This window comes from Lytechinus variegatus, chromosome 14, assembly GCF_018143015.1.
Source record: "Lytechinus variegatus isolate NC3 chromosome 14, Lvar_3.0, whole genome shotgun sequence".
Taxonomy (NCBI): domain Eukaryota; kingdom Metazoa; phylum Echinodermata; class Echinoidea; order Temnopleuroida; family Toxopneustidae; genus Lytechinus; species Lytechinus variegatus.
In genome coordinates this window covers 27,222,606-27,240,687 of record NC_054753.1, presented here as the reverse complement: position 1 = coordinate 27,240,687, position 18,082 = coordinate 27,222,606, and the positions used below count along the sequence as shown (strand labels likewise).

Below are 18,082 nucleotides of genomic sequence, written 5' to 3'. Positions count from 1 at the left end.
TTTCCGGTCACTTCATATTTCAAATTTTGAAGCACTAATTAATTATTTTCGAACACAATTTTTTCTGGGCTTCATTTTTGTAATATATCCTAGACACAGGTGACAAGTGTGGCCTTCCGTAGCTCAGATTTTTTAAAAGTCAAACCAATGTTAACCAATCACTTTAAAGTTCTAATAATTTCAAAAATCTTTGATAAATTTTCCTTAAACTTTCACCAATATACATATATATTCTGGCATTTTGTACAAAAAACTTTTCGTGAGCGTAAACTGCCCTTTTTTGTAGGATGAGCAAACTGATCAACACATTTCATTGCTATGGCCACATGTCGTATGATACTAATAGCTTTCTTAAACACTTTGGAGATACCATTCATAATAAAGAGAATATTAGTCGATATTTAAGCGTTATAGCGAAACTAAAATGTTTTGAGATGGAGAGTATCAGCTAATACTCTACATCTCGAAACATTTTAGTTTCGCTATTTGGCAACATAAATATTGCGGTATGAATGCATTAGTGAACTGGTGTGATATCTAGTGTAGATTACAAGACAATACTGCTTAGATTTTACAATGTTAAAACAATTATCCTTAAAATAAAGAAGTTCCTGCAGCAGAGTCTCGAGAACACCTGTAATCTTACCAGATTGCGTAATTTTTCAGGAAATTGGTAGGCCTATTTGGTGTATCTTAGAAATTTCCTTAAATAAAACACAATTTTTCCCTTTTCAAACAGACCTGTTCTGTTAAATTGCAGAAAACTTCATGTTTTATGAATTTACAGAATGATTCTGTTATTGCTTTCTGCAAAATCTCCCTTTTCTGTATACTCACATTTTTTAACAGTGTTGCATTATGGGTATAAGGGACCTAGCCATATTTGAGAAGTGGATGACTTGATGGTGCTATAGGTTATAAGGCTGCTGGTTTTGATTCGCTTTAACCTTAGTCTCCTCAGTCATGGGTGTCTCATTTATCCTTACGTACACATTCTCCTCTAATAAATCTGAGAGTCCAAAGTTCTGTTGTCTATTGCATAATCAGGTACACAGTGACCTACACGGAATCATAACGAGAATCGGATAATAGTAGGCCTCTTCAGCAAAGTTGTAGAGAATAGAGTTAATTTGGGTGACGATTAAACATTGTAAGTATGTAGCATAATTTTATTTCAACGACATATAATTTCTTAATTGTCGATTAGATTCACGTGGATAGGAAGTCATAAAATTTGTCCACCAACGTTATTTACAACTTTAATGCATGTTTATTATATAGCTGGTTTCGAAATATGATGTGCCACTTATAACAAGATTTATGTTCTAACTTCTTTGCATTGTTTCCGTACGTTGTGTAATTGCGAAATATGTGTTATGACTCATCTTAATTGCTCGGCGTTATCTTTTTAAGTTGTGATAATCGATTTCATGCTTTGAATGAAAGGGGAGTACAACTTGATTTTAATCGCTGAAATACATTTACTGTACAAGTCATTGTTGATAGCGAGTCGTCCGCGGTATGGAGGAGAAACAAAATGGCGTCGCTCCTGACATTGGACCCGACTTCGACGTCGAGTTCAAACAGGCGAATGGGAAGAACGGAACGGTGAATGGGGAGGTCAATGGCTCCGTCAACGGGACACTGGTCGAATCTAAAGAGAATAATAACGACTACGACAAGCATGGTGGTGATGACGATAAGTTAGTGAATTTTTTTATTTTGATTCTTTACATTTAAAGTAATTTGCCATAAACATATTTAGAAAGGACTCAATTGGTCAGAATAAGCATAACTAGGTACACACCTTAAGAGTCTTAAATATTTTACCCCCTCCCACATACAAACAGTAATTTTCGTATCAAGGTAGTACAATTAAAAAAATAAGAAAAAAATAACTCAGCGACAGAGAGAGTTATGATAACATATTCATTATTTTAATAGAAATATTAATACAAGTAGAATCAAGCTAACGAGAAAATAAATGGCATTTTTTGTTGGTGTCGAGAAAAGTGTTTGTTGTAAATACAATTTTTTTACCCAGTAGTATACATTAGAAATTGTGCAAGTAATTAATACTTGATTACATATTTTGGGGTATAAAACACGATTCATGTGATTTGTTTATCAGTGCAGCGCTATTGTAATTTTATTCGACGCAAGTGAATGTTTTCTTTGACAGCGGTCGAATGTTGATTTCTGTCGACCAATCCTCAATAGTAACATGTCCCGATTATCCCACACTAAGCCCTCCCTCGCTATTTTCTGTCTTTCTGCATCAAGCCTGCCTACTGTCCGTTAGTCTTATGTCTCATTTTCTTTGCCTTCTTTTCCAGAATTGATGAGAAAGAAGAGGATAAACCCAAAGTAGCTATGACAAGACTGGTATGTTTCAAAACAATGCCTCATTGAAACCGACTATATTTAGTGCCTTTTCACATAGTCAGGCAGCATATGTCATGATTTACCGGCTACTTCGACAAATTGGCTAAGTCTGATTTTTCACTTTTATGTGATTGGTGACATCACAAGGAACAACTTCCAACTTGGTGACAAATTTCTAATGGTCATCTTGACCATGTTAGGGGTCAAAATGTGGTCAATAGGGGTCAATTTTTTAAATTGCCCCAATTCTGTCAAATGACACATCAAATTGTTTGTCTTGTTATACTGAACAAAAAAATGTACACAATTATATACTCTTGACCTCCCGTTAAAAAGTTATGACCGGAAATGTCAAAGGTCAACGAACTTTTGTTCAATGGCAAATTACACTGAAGGTGTTAAGAAAGCTTATTTTTTCCGTGTTTTTATGCATGTGTGTACTTTTTTATTTTCGATTTTGATAAGTCCATCGTCAGAAGTCCTTATCCAGAAGATATAAAGGGTCAAGACAAGGTCAGGGAAAGGTCAAAAGATCAACAAACTTTCATTGGAGGCCAAAATACACGTCTAATATAGCGGTTAGAAGTTTAGAAGTCTTATTTTTCGTGGGTTTTTTATTTTGAGTCTATATCTAAGAAGATATTTTATATACAAAGGGGGTCAAATATGCTTATTTAGGAACAATATAGATAAACAGAGATAGACGTCAAATACATTCAGTGTGGTATGGTATTGCAGGAATACTTTGAAAAGACTTGACAAACCCTTATGCCCTTAAAATCTTATGATCTTCAAGATGTGATGAGTGCAACCAGGGTGTTTTTTATTTAGGAATTCAATTCAAGTTCAGTTCACTTTCCATTTTCTAATCTTTGATATGTAAAGAAGTATTTGCTTTGTACAGAATATCTTAATTAACAGAAATTATTGTAATGTATTGGGGTATAAGTATAATACTATGTTAACAGAAAAAACACATCGATTGATCAGTGCTCCCAGCTCCTAAGAAAGATGCCCAACATTTTATTTGGATTATCTTGCAAATAAGATAATGAGGTTAGGATTGAGGATGATAAGTTGGGCTCCAATTGCTCCTCAATTAATTCTAATGTCTGACGGTCATATTGTTTCTGACAAAGAAGCAACATCGTGTATGCATGCTCATTGTAGTCATGGATGTCCATTATGCTGATGTAATATATTCTGACCATTACTCGATCTCTGGAGTCAAGAAGGACTATATTCACATTTATGGTTCATGTGCTGTTCTAAGCTTATCATTGGGCCCTTTTGCATTTTGTAAAGTGAAAATTTATAAGGATTTCGTGCATACTTTTGGTCAATTGTATTTATTTTTTTAGTAAAAATGCAAGTCTTCACAATTTCTGGGGGCAGCTGCCCCCCCCCCTTCCCGCTGCGGTATGGCTGTGGTTTACTTCAATTATATAATTATTCTTTCTAGTAACATGCAGGTAATTCAGCAAGTAGGAAAAAAACAAGAGCGACAAAAGAACGAAAACAAAATCTGCATCTTGTATTAAGTTTAGTTTCACATTGTATACTCTGGAAACACACACTTGATAAAATAGTACAAGCCGCGTTAATGTCAGCACATAATCAGGAATGTGTAGTCGTTGGCTCCAGAGATCGAGTAATGGTCAGAACATATCACATCAGCATGATGGATACCCATGACTACAACGATCATGCATACACGATGTTGCCTCTTTGTCAGAAATAATATAACAGTCACACATTAGAATTAATAGCAATTTGAGTCCAACTTATATCATATCATCCTCATTCCTTACCTCATTATCTTATTCGTAAGTTAATCCAAATAAGATGTTAGGCATCTTTCTTAGGAGCTGGGAGCACTGATCAATCGATGTGTCTGTTAACATAGTGCACATAATTATATTCCCCAATACATTACAATACACTCTCTATTGATTAAAATATTATGTACAAAGCAAACTAAGTATTAAATGTATCTTTACATATCAAAGACGAGTAAATTGAAAATGAACTGAACTTAAATTGAAGTCCTAAATCCAGAAACTCGGAAAGAGCTGGTTGCACTTATAACATGATGAAGATGATTTTAAGGGCATAAGAGTTTTTCAAGTCGTTTCAAAGTACCACACTGAATGTATTCGACGTCTATTTCTGTTTATCTATTTTAAATAAGCATATTTGACCCCTTGGTATATAAAATATCTTCTTAGATATAGTCTCAAAATAAAAAACCCACGAAAAATAAGACTTCTAAACTTCTAACCGCTATATAAGACGTGTATTTTGGCCTCCAATGAAAGTTTGTTGACCTTTTGACCTTTCCCTGACCTTGTCTTGACCCTTTATATCTTCTGGATAAGGACTTCTGACGATGGACTTATAAAAATCGAGAATAAAAAAGTACACACATGCATAAAAACACGGAAAAAATGAGCTTTCTTAACACCTTCAGTGTAATTTGCCATTGAACGAAAGTTCATTGACCTTTGACATTTCCGGTCATAACTTTTTAACGGGAGGTCAAGAGTATATGATTGTGTACACTTTTTTGTTCAGTATAACAAGACAAACAATTTGATGTGTCATTTGACAGAATTGGGGCAATTTAAAAAATTGACCCCTATTGACATCATTTTGACCCCTAACATGGTCAAGATGACCATTAGAAATTTGTCACCAAGTTGGAAGTTGTTCCTTGTGATGTCACCAATCACATAAAATTGAAAAATCAGACTTAGCCAATTTGTCGAGGTAAATGACATATGCTGCCTGACTAACACGATGTGAATCCTTAATCATCATTTTAAAGATGATTGCAATTTGTCTTCAGCATCATCGGACCTTTCACATGGAAAATTCGTACCGTAATTTGAGTGAAACTTAAGTGGAAGTCGCCTCCGGAATGGAAATTGAATTCGTGATTGTGATTAGCGTTCGTGATTGTAGTTTGGTTTCACACGTGCTAAAAAAAAAATCGTCATTATTTTTCACTGGAATCATGAAATTACGATTTTTTACCACGTGAAAGGGCGGATAAAAAGACCAATTATCTATAATCATCATTGGTAATAAGGATGATAGCCTTTGTCAGTTTGGAGTTGGTTTCGCCTCCATTGAAATGTCGCAGGAAATAAGTCGCTTTAAGTCTCCACATCAATCATACACAGCAAAAAATGTGGTGTTAACCGGAGTACATAGAGGACCACACCAGTTATTTTACACCGGTGTTAAATTGGTGGTGTTAGTTTTACACCTATAGGTGTTATTACAACACCTATGGTTGTTACATTTACACTCTTTGGTGTTATGTTCAATCTCTAGGGTGTTAATTTAACACCTTAGGGTGTGGTTCTCTATTAACACCAATTGGTGTCAGTTTTAACACCACAGTTTTTACAGTGTAAGTGTAGCAATCAATTTCAAATTCGCAATATTGATCCCTGCTCTGCTTCTCGTATAAATAAGTATAAATTGGTTTGCTTTAGTAGAAATTGGTCGTCTATCACTTGTAAATTTGCAACTGAAATGATTACAAATATTTTCTTGCAACAACCCCTTTGACTGTGGTTTCAAATTGTTATACATGTATTTATTCAAATGATAGGCCGGCAACAAATTCACAACTGTAAATTACACTGCATATTCGTTTTTTTTTAGAATAAAAGCAAGAGCAGATTTACAGGGACAGGATATGGGGTGACTGCCAATCCCCAAGCAACGATCTTTCCAAATAATGAAAAGAAAAAAAAAAACACTTAGGAAAATTGATAATTGAATTTAAAAAATGAGACAGAATGAAATGAAGGTGAAAAAGGTTTTGCTGTGTTTAACCCGAATATAAAACATACTAATATTCTCACCAGGAAAAAAAAACATGTATTTTTATTCTGCTTTATTAAAAAAGATTGGTCTTTTCACTCGTACCTCAGTAAAGACTGCTTTACAAAAGAGCCCTGTAAAACATAATTTAGTCCTACAATATAAAATAAATCATAATTGGAGGAAACACAAACAAAATTACATAACATAATGATGCAGTCATATTAAACGAATTATATTTTTAAAAAATATCAAAGCCTTGATATGAATAATATTAAGGCTGACAAAATCGAAATAACCTTTTCTCCCCCAAACTGGAAATTAGACAAAGTGGTTAACGGGCTTACTGATCATGGCAATCAAAACAAGATGTTTGGTATACAAACTGATTTTACATGAATTAGAATTACACCAAGCGGGATGAGGTCAAACGATAAGCTGGTGAAGAATATGAAAATTTGCATATTCAAAAATATATATTTACTGTATGCCGAGTGAAACTCGGGCAAAAAAAAAGTTTCAAATTATTATCAATATGAAGTCAATTTTCTGTAAATGTACTTTCGACAAGCAACGTCATTCAATATAAATTTCGTTGTTAAGGGGGGGGGGGCAATAATTGTTATATACCAAACAAAATTAGGAGAAGAAACTTTTTTTTCAGTATATATTATGATGCTAAATTTCAAATATGTATTTTCCTGCAGTTTCGCTATGCAACATCGCTGGATGGATTTCTGATGTTGATCGGGTCGGTGGCTGCAATCGTTCACGGCTGCGCCTGGCCTGTGCTCAATATCATCTTCGGTGAGCTCGTCGACAGTTTCACCGACTTCGCAAAGAACGGTACCAACGTAACGACGACGTCCCCGACGGCGTCGTCGAACCCTGCGAAGGATTTCGATGACCAGATGCAGCAGTATGCTGTAATCTTCTCTCTCATCGGGGTGGCGACCGTTTGTTTTGCTTACATTCAGGTGACTCGTTTTTTGAAAAATATTTTCTTCTTAGGAGCGGATGTGAAATCATTTGTGTATTGATATAAGCCTACCGAAGGTACAATAAAAAACATTTTTCATTTTATGAGAAATGACATTTCATTTTTTACCGTACGATGATTCTGTAAGGAAGCTGCTCGCATATGACGTCACAAATATGATTAAAATTCTAATAACTTTTTTTTATTCTTGGATGGATTTTCACCAAACCCTCTCCTATATTTTTAAAATAATTTTTTCTGCTATTTTTACAATCACAATTGAAATCACAATTTTGGGTTTAAAACTTATGCCCTCTTTATCCTCATCGAATTGAAAAAAAAGTTAATAACTCCATTATCTCGAAGAAAGACAGATTTCAGTTCATTTCATATTCAGAGGCTTGCTTTATCTTTTGATATTTGCTTTGCCTTATCTAGGCATAAATGCTGTTATTTTTAGCTTGTGACTCATTGAAATATACGTGTAATGCAAAATTGGGAAAAATACTTAGTTTTCATTATTCATTGTAAAGTATATTTTGTTAAAATAAAGCTATTTGTTTATTGCTTATTAGAATTCTATGTGGACACTGGCTTGTGAGCGGCAGATCTACAAGATTCGCAAGGCATTCTTTGACGCCATTTTGTACCAAGAAATAGCATGGTTTGACGTTCATAAAAGTGGAGAACTCACATCAAGATTAGCAGAGTAAGCAAATATATTATGCTTGTGCTCAGTCACAACAATTAAATCGACTCCAAAATTTTAATGAAAATAACATGTATAGGCTATGTGTTCGACTTGGAGTCGATTTCGTATGTGACTGCACTGCGACATTAGTCACATCCAAGCGTCGAAGCGTCTTCAAAAACTTCCCAATTCGTCTACTGCAAACTCGTCCACTCACCACATGGTCCACCTTCATTTAGTCTAATGCAATTCCATCCATCAGCATTTCGTCTAGCAACCATTTTGGTCCAATCATCACTTCGTCTAATCACCAGTTCGTCTTTTTCGTCTCATAAACAGTTGGTCTAATATCCGATTTATTTTCATTTATTTTGCCCAATTAACACTCAGTATAATTAGACTAAATGGTACTGTAGCAACTGGCTATTAGATGAAATGGTGAGTGGAAGAAATGGCAGTTAGACCATGTGGATATTGGACGAACTGATGGTTGACCAAAATAATGATAGTAGATGAGATGGCAATTGGACGAATTGGCATTAGACTATATGAAAACCTCCAAACCCACTGCTGGAAATAATATAAATATAATGATTTATCATAGAACTTTACTTTACTGAATAATAAGCAAAATTGAGTATTTGGATTAACCAATCTACGGAATATTTAATCCTCCTGAATAATTTACCTTTGGTATATTGAGGTGTAATCTACTTAATACGTCAGTGGTTACGTACAGGCCTATGATAGTACATTTGATTTGGGGTTGTATTCTGTTTTGATTGAGCAAATACTATTCCATCCTTCCTTGAATGACTTAAATAAAATTATTCTCATTCATGTTTTGCTTTATTTATAGTGATATGGAGAGAGTGAAGGAAGGACTAGGAGACAAAATATCAATCAGCATGCAATATCTCGCCATGTTTTTCGCAGGTAAGTAAGGACACTACCCGGGGCTGCGCCAAGATAGGGGGGGGGGCAAGTCGATCTTGAGCTGACGTCATATTTTTTCCATTGAATAATTCATAGTTGCATCGTACAACCCCCTCCTTTTATACACCTCTTCCTTTCGTCCTCCTTTTGCTTCCATTTTCTCCATTTTCTCCTCTTTCGTTCTATTTTTTTTAATACTTGAAAATTATAGGGGTTGAGGGCCACTACAGGGAACACTGTAATATTCTTTATACAACCTATGGGATTCTGTATGGTAAGGAGAGTCCAACTAGTTTTTTATAGCGTTATTTACACAATCAAGAACTCATAGAGAAAATTAAAAGGCTCCTTGTCACACCCCTCCCCCCCAATCGATAAAGGTTCTGCCTCTCCTAGCATGTAGAAGAACCTAAAAGGTTCCAAATACGGCACAAAGAAATGTTCTAAGATTTTCAAGAGTGTAAACACTTATGTTACGGAGCTCAGTTTTTAAAATTCATCATTCCGTTTTTTCCATCTTCACCTGAATTTTAGGTTTTGCTATCGCGTTCTTCAAGAGCTGGGAGTTGACGCTGGTTCTCCTGTCAATGACGCCGCTGGTAGCCATTGCTGGAGCATTCATGTCTAAAGTAAGTCTTCTCGGTTTCATTGGGGGAATTTATAATCGATGAAGGGAACCATTCTGACTGCAGGCAGGAGAAAGAAAAGGGAGGACTTCAATCGAGCTTTAAAAAGTGAAGTAAAGTACAGGGGCCGCCGAACCCGGGGGGGGGGGGAGCTTCAGCCCCCACTTTTTTCCAAAACTGTGTACAAAAACGTAAAATGACCATATGATTGTGATTTTTATTAGCATATGGTCAGCCCTCCCCCACTTTTGGCTCAGCCCCCACTTTGAAAACCGTTCCGCGGGCCCTGAAGTCAAATTACCAAATGCATTGTTGGATGTTGCCTGTGTTTGTATAACAGGGAGTTTCCTCTCCGGGACGCAGAACACTTTTAAAAATATAGAAAGTATATTGTCAAATGCTCTTCATGACAAAGACTAACCAACGAGTCTTTGTCGAAAATAGGTGAATAAAAATACCAGTTTCGTCCTGGATAGTGTTTCATGAAAGAACCTGTCGGGACATTCTATCCAACGAGCCCCATTTTGTCCGACAGTTACCATAGTGACAGTGTTTCTCAGCCAATCAAAATCAAGGAAAGTTGTCAGATTTAACAACTCGTCGGACGGAAATGTTGATGAAATGTCTCCCCATAGCTGGACTCTGGAAAAAAGACATATTTTCAATGTTTCGTCAGCTCCGAAACCATGGACGAAAAAGCTGATCAGGTTCACCAATTTTCGACAAAGACCTCCAAACTGTTCATTGTCATTGGATGGGCACTTTCAATGCATTTACTGTGTCGTAGAATTGAAATCCCGCGATTATTTAGACAAAAATTGTGTGTTCTATAATGGAAAACCAACGCGTTAAGAATGTAACACCATGTGCTCGAGCAGCTCGACTAAACTTGAATAATTAGAATAAAGGCCTGGTCATACCGCCCGAGCGTTGTTGGAGCGGTCGTGGAGCGGTAGGGAAAGAGGGTTGAATTTCGCTCACAAAATTGGGGGAAAATCGAAAAAAAAAAAAAAAAACAATCGAAATCGAAAATAGTGAACGGTAGCGAGCGGTGATGATTTTTTCTCTCTGTTCCACGACCGCTCCAACAACGCTAAGGCGGTGTGACCATGCCTTTACAGAGGTTATGCAGAGGTCTTCGGCGTCATCTATTTATTGTCTTTCAAATTTACACCCCAAAACACACACACACACAACCACACACCCACCCGCACACCCCCACACACTCTTTAAATGATCTCAATTCAGATTCTGACATCGTTCTCGAAGAGAGAGCAGGAATCGTACGCCGATGCAGGTAGCGTGGCCGAGGAGGTTCTCTCTTGTATCAGGACTGTGGTCGCGTTCGGAGGAGAACAAAAGGAGGTCGACAGGTAAAGACCTTGGGATACATGGCTAGAGAGAGAGAGGGGGGAGGGGGGGGGGGAGGAGGTAGACAGATAAATACATCAATATTAGAAAGAAAATTAAGAAGGAATGAAAGAATGTCAGAAAACAATAAGGAGCAATATATGTAGATATATTGCTTTATAGAAAGAAAGAAAGAATGTTCGAAAAAATATAGAAATAAATAAATAAATAAATAAATAAAGAAGAAAGAATATATAGAAAAAAAACAGACAGAAAGAAAGAAAAAAGAGAAAGAAAGAGCGGTAGACAGATAGAAAGAGAGTTAGATAGATAGATAGAAAGGAATGGAGAGATAAAGAATGAGGCAGAGAAATAGAAAAGAGAAACAAAGGGGAGACAGAATAAGAAATTAGATGCATGTCAAGTAAAAAGACCTTTCTTCCCAAATCACCCTCCAAAAAACAATATAAAAAAATAAAAGAAAAACAATAATTAAATGAATAAATAAATAAATTCGCAGTACCGGTATGTCTGCAAAGGGAACTGCCTATGCTGTACTGCTGTCACTATTCAGGTTGTACCATCAGGTAATGAAGTTTTCAAGCAATGTTGTTCTGTTATGCATAGACCTACTCCTACAGACCTGTAGTGATGCTGTACTGCTGTCACTATTCAAGTTGTACCATCAGGTAATGAAGTTTTTATGATTACTAATTGAAACTATGAAAATAATATGATCACTGAATTCCTTTATTTCTTTTTATATATTATTTTTTTTTTTATTTATTCACACATATTTAAACAGGTTCACAAGATCAGAGATAAAATTACTGTTTTGCATCTTGGTCCTGGTGTATAATAAGACATGATAAATTTATCTCATTTTTAATTCAACAATCAGGTATGGGAAAGAACTTAAAACAGCACGTAATCTTGGCGTCAAGAAGGGAATGACAACCGGCATTGGAATGGGATTTACAATGCTTGTCCTGTATGGGTCCTACGGCCTGGCATTCTGGTAAGAATTCTATTTTATGTACTTAAAGGACAAGCTCACCACAGAAAAATGTTTATTTGAATAAATAGAGAAAATCAAACAAGCATCAAAAGGGCCGCCGAACCGGGGAAGGGGAAGTGGGGGGGGGGGAGCTGCTGCAGCCCCCACTTTTTCCAAAACCGTGTACAAAAGCGGAAAAATTACCATATGATTGTGATTTTTGCATGGTCAGCCCCACCCCCGACTTTTGAAACCGTTCCGCCGCCCCTGCACTTTACTGAAAATGATTTCATCACAATCGGATGTAAAATAAGAAAATTATGACATTTTTAAGTTTTGCTTATTTTTCATAAAACAGTGATATGCACAACTCGGTGACTGCAAATGAGACAGTCGATGATATCCCTCACTTACTATTTCTATTGTTATTTTTTCATTGTTTCATTTATATAACATTCAATTGACAGATTTGACAATAAGGACCAACTGGATTGAACCACACAGCCTTAAACCATCCTAATTGCACATGTTCAGGGAGGAATTAATCGTTGTTTCAAGCGATAACAGGGAGAAAGTTGTAATGTTTCATATTTCATGTAAAAAATAAATAGTGATGTCATCAATCTCCCTCTATTTGCAGACCGACAAGGATGTAAATATAACTGTGTTTTGTAAATAAAGCGAAAGTTTAAAATTAATTGACATCCGATTTTGATTGAAATTTTCAGTGTTATGCTTATTGGATTTTTCTCTTCTTATTCATATTAACTTTTTGTTGGGGTGGACTTATCCTTCAAAGGCCATTATGTCACTGCAAGTACTGTTTATAGCGCCATCTCATTATACATCATGGCAACCCTGCATCCTGGCCCAAGATGCAATATTTTATCCGGCACCCCTTAACATAAATGTTTACGATGAATTGCCCCCATAGGCGGCGGAAGCGGGGGTATGGGGGGACGACGTGTCCCCCCTAAATTTTTTTTGATAACCTTTTTTTTTCCTTTTTTTTTTGCTTGTCAAAAATTTTGGGTTATAGCCACACCTAAATTTAGGTTGATAACCTTTTTTGGGGGCGCTTGTCCAACTTTTTACCTGTGTCCATCCCAAAATTTCAGGTGGACACCCCCTAAATTTTTTGGCTTCCGCCGCCAATGAAAGCCCCCCCCCTCCCACAAAAAAAATGAAAGGACTACTGCGATGGGGTCCTGGTAAGACCTTTGAACAAAGAGCACATGCAGGGCCAAAGGTATGAGGGGCTCCGAGTTATAAAGAGTGAACCTTTCTATGTTATCATCAAATCTGTTTCTCCCCAGGACAAATTCAGCAAATACGAGGGGTGTGGGGGAGAGAAATTTTAATCTACATTTTCCACGATCGGCCGCTTAAATGAATAATGCAAGGACAAGCTAATTTTTTAAATATTTTTTTATATATTCTGAAAAATGAACTCAGAGCAACAGTCGTAATGGTGATCAAGATGGGAATCTAAATAACTTAGATCTAAATAATTTATGTGGATCCATCCATGCGAGCTGAGATTTGAAGTATACTCAACTGAAAACTGGAAAGGGTCCTGTTTAGGACTGTTACAAGTGACTAATGGAGAAGGTACTTATCTCACCAACCAAATAATACGAAAACAATTAACATGCTTGATATTCTGACTTGAGAACCTAACACTAAAAGTATTTTTTGTACCAAGGATCAGGATATTATCTGAAGAAACAATTGATGCGCGTGAGAAGTGCGAGCTGAAATCTGTAATAAACTGACCCGAAAACATGTGGAGCGTTGTGGCCCAGTGGATAAGTCTTCAGACTTTGAAACAGAGGGTCGTGGGTTCGAATCCCAGCCATTTCCTTCAGCAAGAAACTGATCCACAATGTGCTGCACTCAACCCAGGTGAGGTAAATGGGTACCGGTAGGAGTAATTCCTTAGAAAGCTGTGTGCGCTATGAACGCCTAGCTTAGCCGGTTAATATAGGAGCGCCTGGAGCACCTAGCAGGGTGTATATGCCCAATATGAATACCCTATATTATTATTATTATGAAAAGGGAGCTGTCTAGGACTGTTTGCAGCGACCCATGCGGAGGATAAATAGTCCACCGACCAAATAATGCGAGCGCGAAATGAATCTTTTTTATATTTTGACCTGAAAGCTTCACATTTAAACACTTTTTGTAGTAATGGTCGGGAGGGGTATCTAAATGACTATTGATGCAAACGCGAAGCACGAGCTGAAATTCTTTATATTCGATCGGAAAAATGACACTTAGCGGACGTTTTTAATAAAAAAGCAAGATGTACATTATTATCATTATTATTCATTATCGTTTGAATTTATTCATACAGGATAAAACATGATCAGCACAGCTGTATTACATCATGGTCCTGATACAACAGGTTCAAAATATCAATGTAAAAAATAGCAATATATTTCAATAACTATTATAAATAACAAAATGACAATAGGGAATTCATGATCGAAAATAAATGACAAGAGAACAATATGCAATATGTAACTGTAAATATGTTACAAATTAAAACAAAGTATATAAGTTCCGGGTTGAGTCATTAAACAATCTGTAGGAAATAGACAAATATTCAAAACGTGAGCAAAACAAACGATAAAAGAATATGAATTACATTAGTTAAAAAAGGCAGCTTTATATACACGTTTAAAATATTGCAGGATTTGATATTTTATGCACTGATTAACATCTAGCATCATTATGAAGAGGACCTTTTCGTTACTATTAATGATGCAAGCGCGAAGCGCGAGCTGAATTTTGGTGAGGGATTTAGATGTAACAACGGGTTATCTTAAGCGCCTATTGTAATAAGGAATAGGATGAGTATCTAACTAAATAATTAATGCGAAGGCAAAGCGGTGAAAATATAGATAGACTTATACTGATCTGAAAAAAATGATATTTCAAAGACTCTTATTTGGAATTCAGGAATGGGATAGGTATCTTGTTAATCAATTAATGCGAGCACATATCGAGACATGAACATTTTTACATTTAGCACTTCTGTAATCATGAGCAGGATGCGTAATTGCATATCTAACTAAAACAAAATTATGAAACTCGAATCGCCAGCAGAATAATTTGTGCATATTGACTTAAAACTAGATATTTTAAGCGTCTTGTTTCTTTCACCTTTCTTACGGTAATAATAATAATAATAATAATGAAAAAAAAATGATAATAGTAGTGCCTACATGAATAGCGCAGAGGTCCACCTTTCGGTGCTCATGGCGCTTGAAAAAAAGCCCTGCTATTATTTCCCCGGCTCAGCAAGGCAACCGATTAAGGCCCACACAGCTTTTGGAGGAATTACTTCCTGCTGGTACCCATTTACAGCACATGGGTCGAGTGCAGCACACAATGGATTAATTCCTTGCTAAAGAAAATAACGCCATGGCTGGGATTTGAACCCACGACCCTCTGTTTCAAAGGCAAGCGGCTGCATGGTTGCGCGGAACAAAGGAAACCCCTGGCTACAACTTACTGATCTTCATTGGTCACTGACCATGTTAGAATTTAGCAATATATTACAACTTTTATGTTACGACGCACTACACCGTTTCCCCCTAAATTAGTTCTACAATACATAAAACTAAAATGGTTTGTTTTATGTAGGATGAAAATTAGTTGAGGTCGAACACCATTAAAATCCAAACTGAAAGAAATTTAAGTAACCATACCAATACAAATTTTTTATAATGTTTTTGTCAATTCAAACATTATAGATTTGAAGAAAAAAAAACGAAACAAAAATGGCATTGCTCGTGATAACCCCAATACTTTGCATTCAATCCCGGGCATGCTCTGCCCCAGCCGATATTTCTATATAAATCTCACAATTCACCTGTGCTAGTTTCTCAAAATTATTGATTTATAGATATATCGTTCATTTAAATTGAACATTTTCTCAATATATGCAGCAGCAGGGTATTTTTATAAGGGCGGGGAAAGACGAATTAAGGTGACGTCATTTTATCTCCATTGCACAACAAGAGTTGTGCAATCAAAATCAAAATCATTTCAGAAAATACAGCTTATATAAAAACCTTTGGAAAAAAACATATGTAAAGAAACATGTGAAGAAGCTCATGTATATACTATGTGACGTCAGGAATAATTTCTTTTTTGGTGAGAAATTTGGCAGATTTATAGCTCCTGCCATTTCAAGACTGACTTTATCTATGCTCCGTGTTTCTGACTCAGTGGCGTACCGTGGGTCACGGTATTGGGGGGGGGCACCATCAAAAATTTTGAGTCACCAGGTATAGTGATATTTGAAGGACAGTGCCATTAAACGGATATGTATCTCACTGATCATGCGAGCGCGAAGCGCGAGCTGAAAATATTTGACATTTAGACCTAGGAAGGGACATTATAAGCAAATTTTTGTTATCATGTTACACACCTGTCTCGCTAAACAAACAATACGAGCGCGATCGAGCACAAGCTTAAATTGACCCCAATCAGGGACATTTTAAGGACTTTAACATATCTCACCATATTCATCTAATGCGAGTGCCAAGCACTTGCTGATTTTGTTAGAATTATATCTAAACACAGGAAGCACTTGCAATCATTGTAATCATGATTCACATACGCATTTCACTAATCAAATATTGCGAGCGCGAAACGCGAGCTGAAAATATAAGTAATTCAGACCTGAGGAGGGACATTCTAAGGCTTGTTTGTAGGAATTCATTAAGACCATAGTACGTATTTCACTAACCAAATGATGCGAGCGCGAAGCGCGAGCTGAAAATTTTTGATATTCAGATCAGAAAAAGGGACAGGAAATGTTTTATATTAAGACCTTAAAATGGGGCGATCACTTTAAGTAGTCATGAAAAAGAAGCATATGTCACTACATTAAACAATAGCTCAAAGTGCGAGGAAACATATTTGGTGTATATTGACTGGATTTGACAACATCACATCTCTCTAATATACTTGAAAACTATAGTATTCCGAAAAAAAAGACATGAGCCCTGAGCAAATCATGTTTCATAAAGTTATTACAAAAAAGTTTATGTAATATGCAGTAATATAACATAATTATGATATAATATAAAATTGATCATTTCTTCTTTCCCACTACGTTTCCCTTCCTTTCTCCCTCTTTTTCTCCCTTTCCCCGTTTTTTTTTTTGGCCAGCCGATTGGGGGGGCACGTGCCCCCCCATGCCCCCCCGTAGTTACGCCACTGTTCTGACTAATACTGCTACCAAATCAGCGGTGTTTCAAATAAAGCATATAATCTAAATGATATATCTTGAAAGGATGTAGCCTCTTGTCGAGGCCCTGGCGGCTGCTTCCCGAGCAAAGCGAGGGATTTCCTAATTCGCGAATTAGGCCTGGTGCGAGCCAGGGTCTCGCGGCGCTCTGCATCGCTGTATCCCTTTCTTCGCCATGTTCGCTCGGAAAGCAGCCGACAGGGCCTCGACAAGAGGCTAGAAAGGATGTGGACGTTGAACGAATTTAATTGAAAACATATTTGGAAGCAAGTGTTTGGCTAAATAAAAAAGTATTTTTTTTAACATAATCCTTAAATTTATTGTATCAGATGGCTTTAAGTAATTCATAAGTAAATTTTAAGAATCTGATCAATCGATTTACGACATACTGGGCACTTGGCGTTGTCTCTCTCTTGGAGTCTCAGGGAGCAATTATAGCATGTTTCAGTATGTCCACACGGTACCAGAGCAGCGTCTTTGACGTCCTCAAGGCATATGCTACAGGGAGTCTCTGTCTTCTGTTTCATCTTGGCCTTTTCATCCTCAAGAGCTTTTTGAGCCGTTCCAAGTTTCGTTTCAACTTCCTCGAGTTTCAAAGCAGTCGTATAATTTTGTCTCTTATGCATGTCATTTCTTCTAGTTTCACATTCAAGTCGGTTGCAGAGACTCTCATTCTCGTTCTTCAGAGTCTCCATTTCTTTTAGGGTTTCAGAGAGTTTCTCTTTGGCTTTTATCGTTTCATTCTGCTTTTCAGAAAGTTCAACCTTACTTTTATTGAAAGATATTTGGGTATCAAACAACAGGGATGTGAATTCGACCTGCATTTCATTATAGGCTTCATTTATTTTGCATAGTTCAGCCTCCGATCGTTGGAGTTGCAATCTTGTCTCTCGGTGGCTTTTACACTCTGTACTTAACTTTGCTTCATAAGTTTGGATGTGGTCACGTAGTATAATAATGAAAGTATCCTTATCATGCTGTTTAGCATCTGACGTTTCTCTCAGCTCAACCTCTG

At 36.6% G+C, this 18,082-nt stretch overlaps 1 protein-coding gene across 1 annotated transcript in view; it reads left to right on the top strand.

The window, feature by feature from the left end:
• The first annotated feature begins 1,063 nt into the window (after window positions 1-1,063).
• Window positions 1,064-18,082, top strand: part of LOC121427619 (ATP-dependent translocase ABCB1-like) — a 42,085-nt gene continuing 25,066 nt past the window's right edge. Inside the window, exons 1-9 of the mRNA XM_041624114.1 lie at window positions 1,064-1,150; window positions 1,494-1,703; window positions 2,337-2,385; window positions 6,930-7,199; window positions 7,777-7,910; window positions 8,752-8,828; window positions 9,363-9,457; window positions 10,703-10,827; window positions 11,706-11,822. Of these exons, the coding sequence (XP_041480048.1) occupies window positions 1,522-1,703; window positions 2,337-2,385; window positions 6,930-7,199; window positions 7,777-7,910; window positions 8,752-8,828; window positions 9,363-9,457; window positions 10,703-10,827; window positions 11,706-11,822 (1,049 nt within the window). The 5' untranslated portion in view covers window positions 1,064-1,150; window positions 1,494-1,521. The remainder of the gene's footprint in view (window positions 1,151-1,493; window positions 1,704-2,336; window positions 2,386-6,929; window positions 7,200-7,776; window positions 7,911-8,751; window positions 8,829-9,362; window positions 9,458-10,702; window positions 10,828-11,705; window positions 11,823-18,082) is intronic.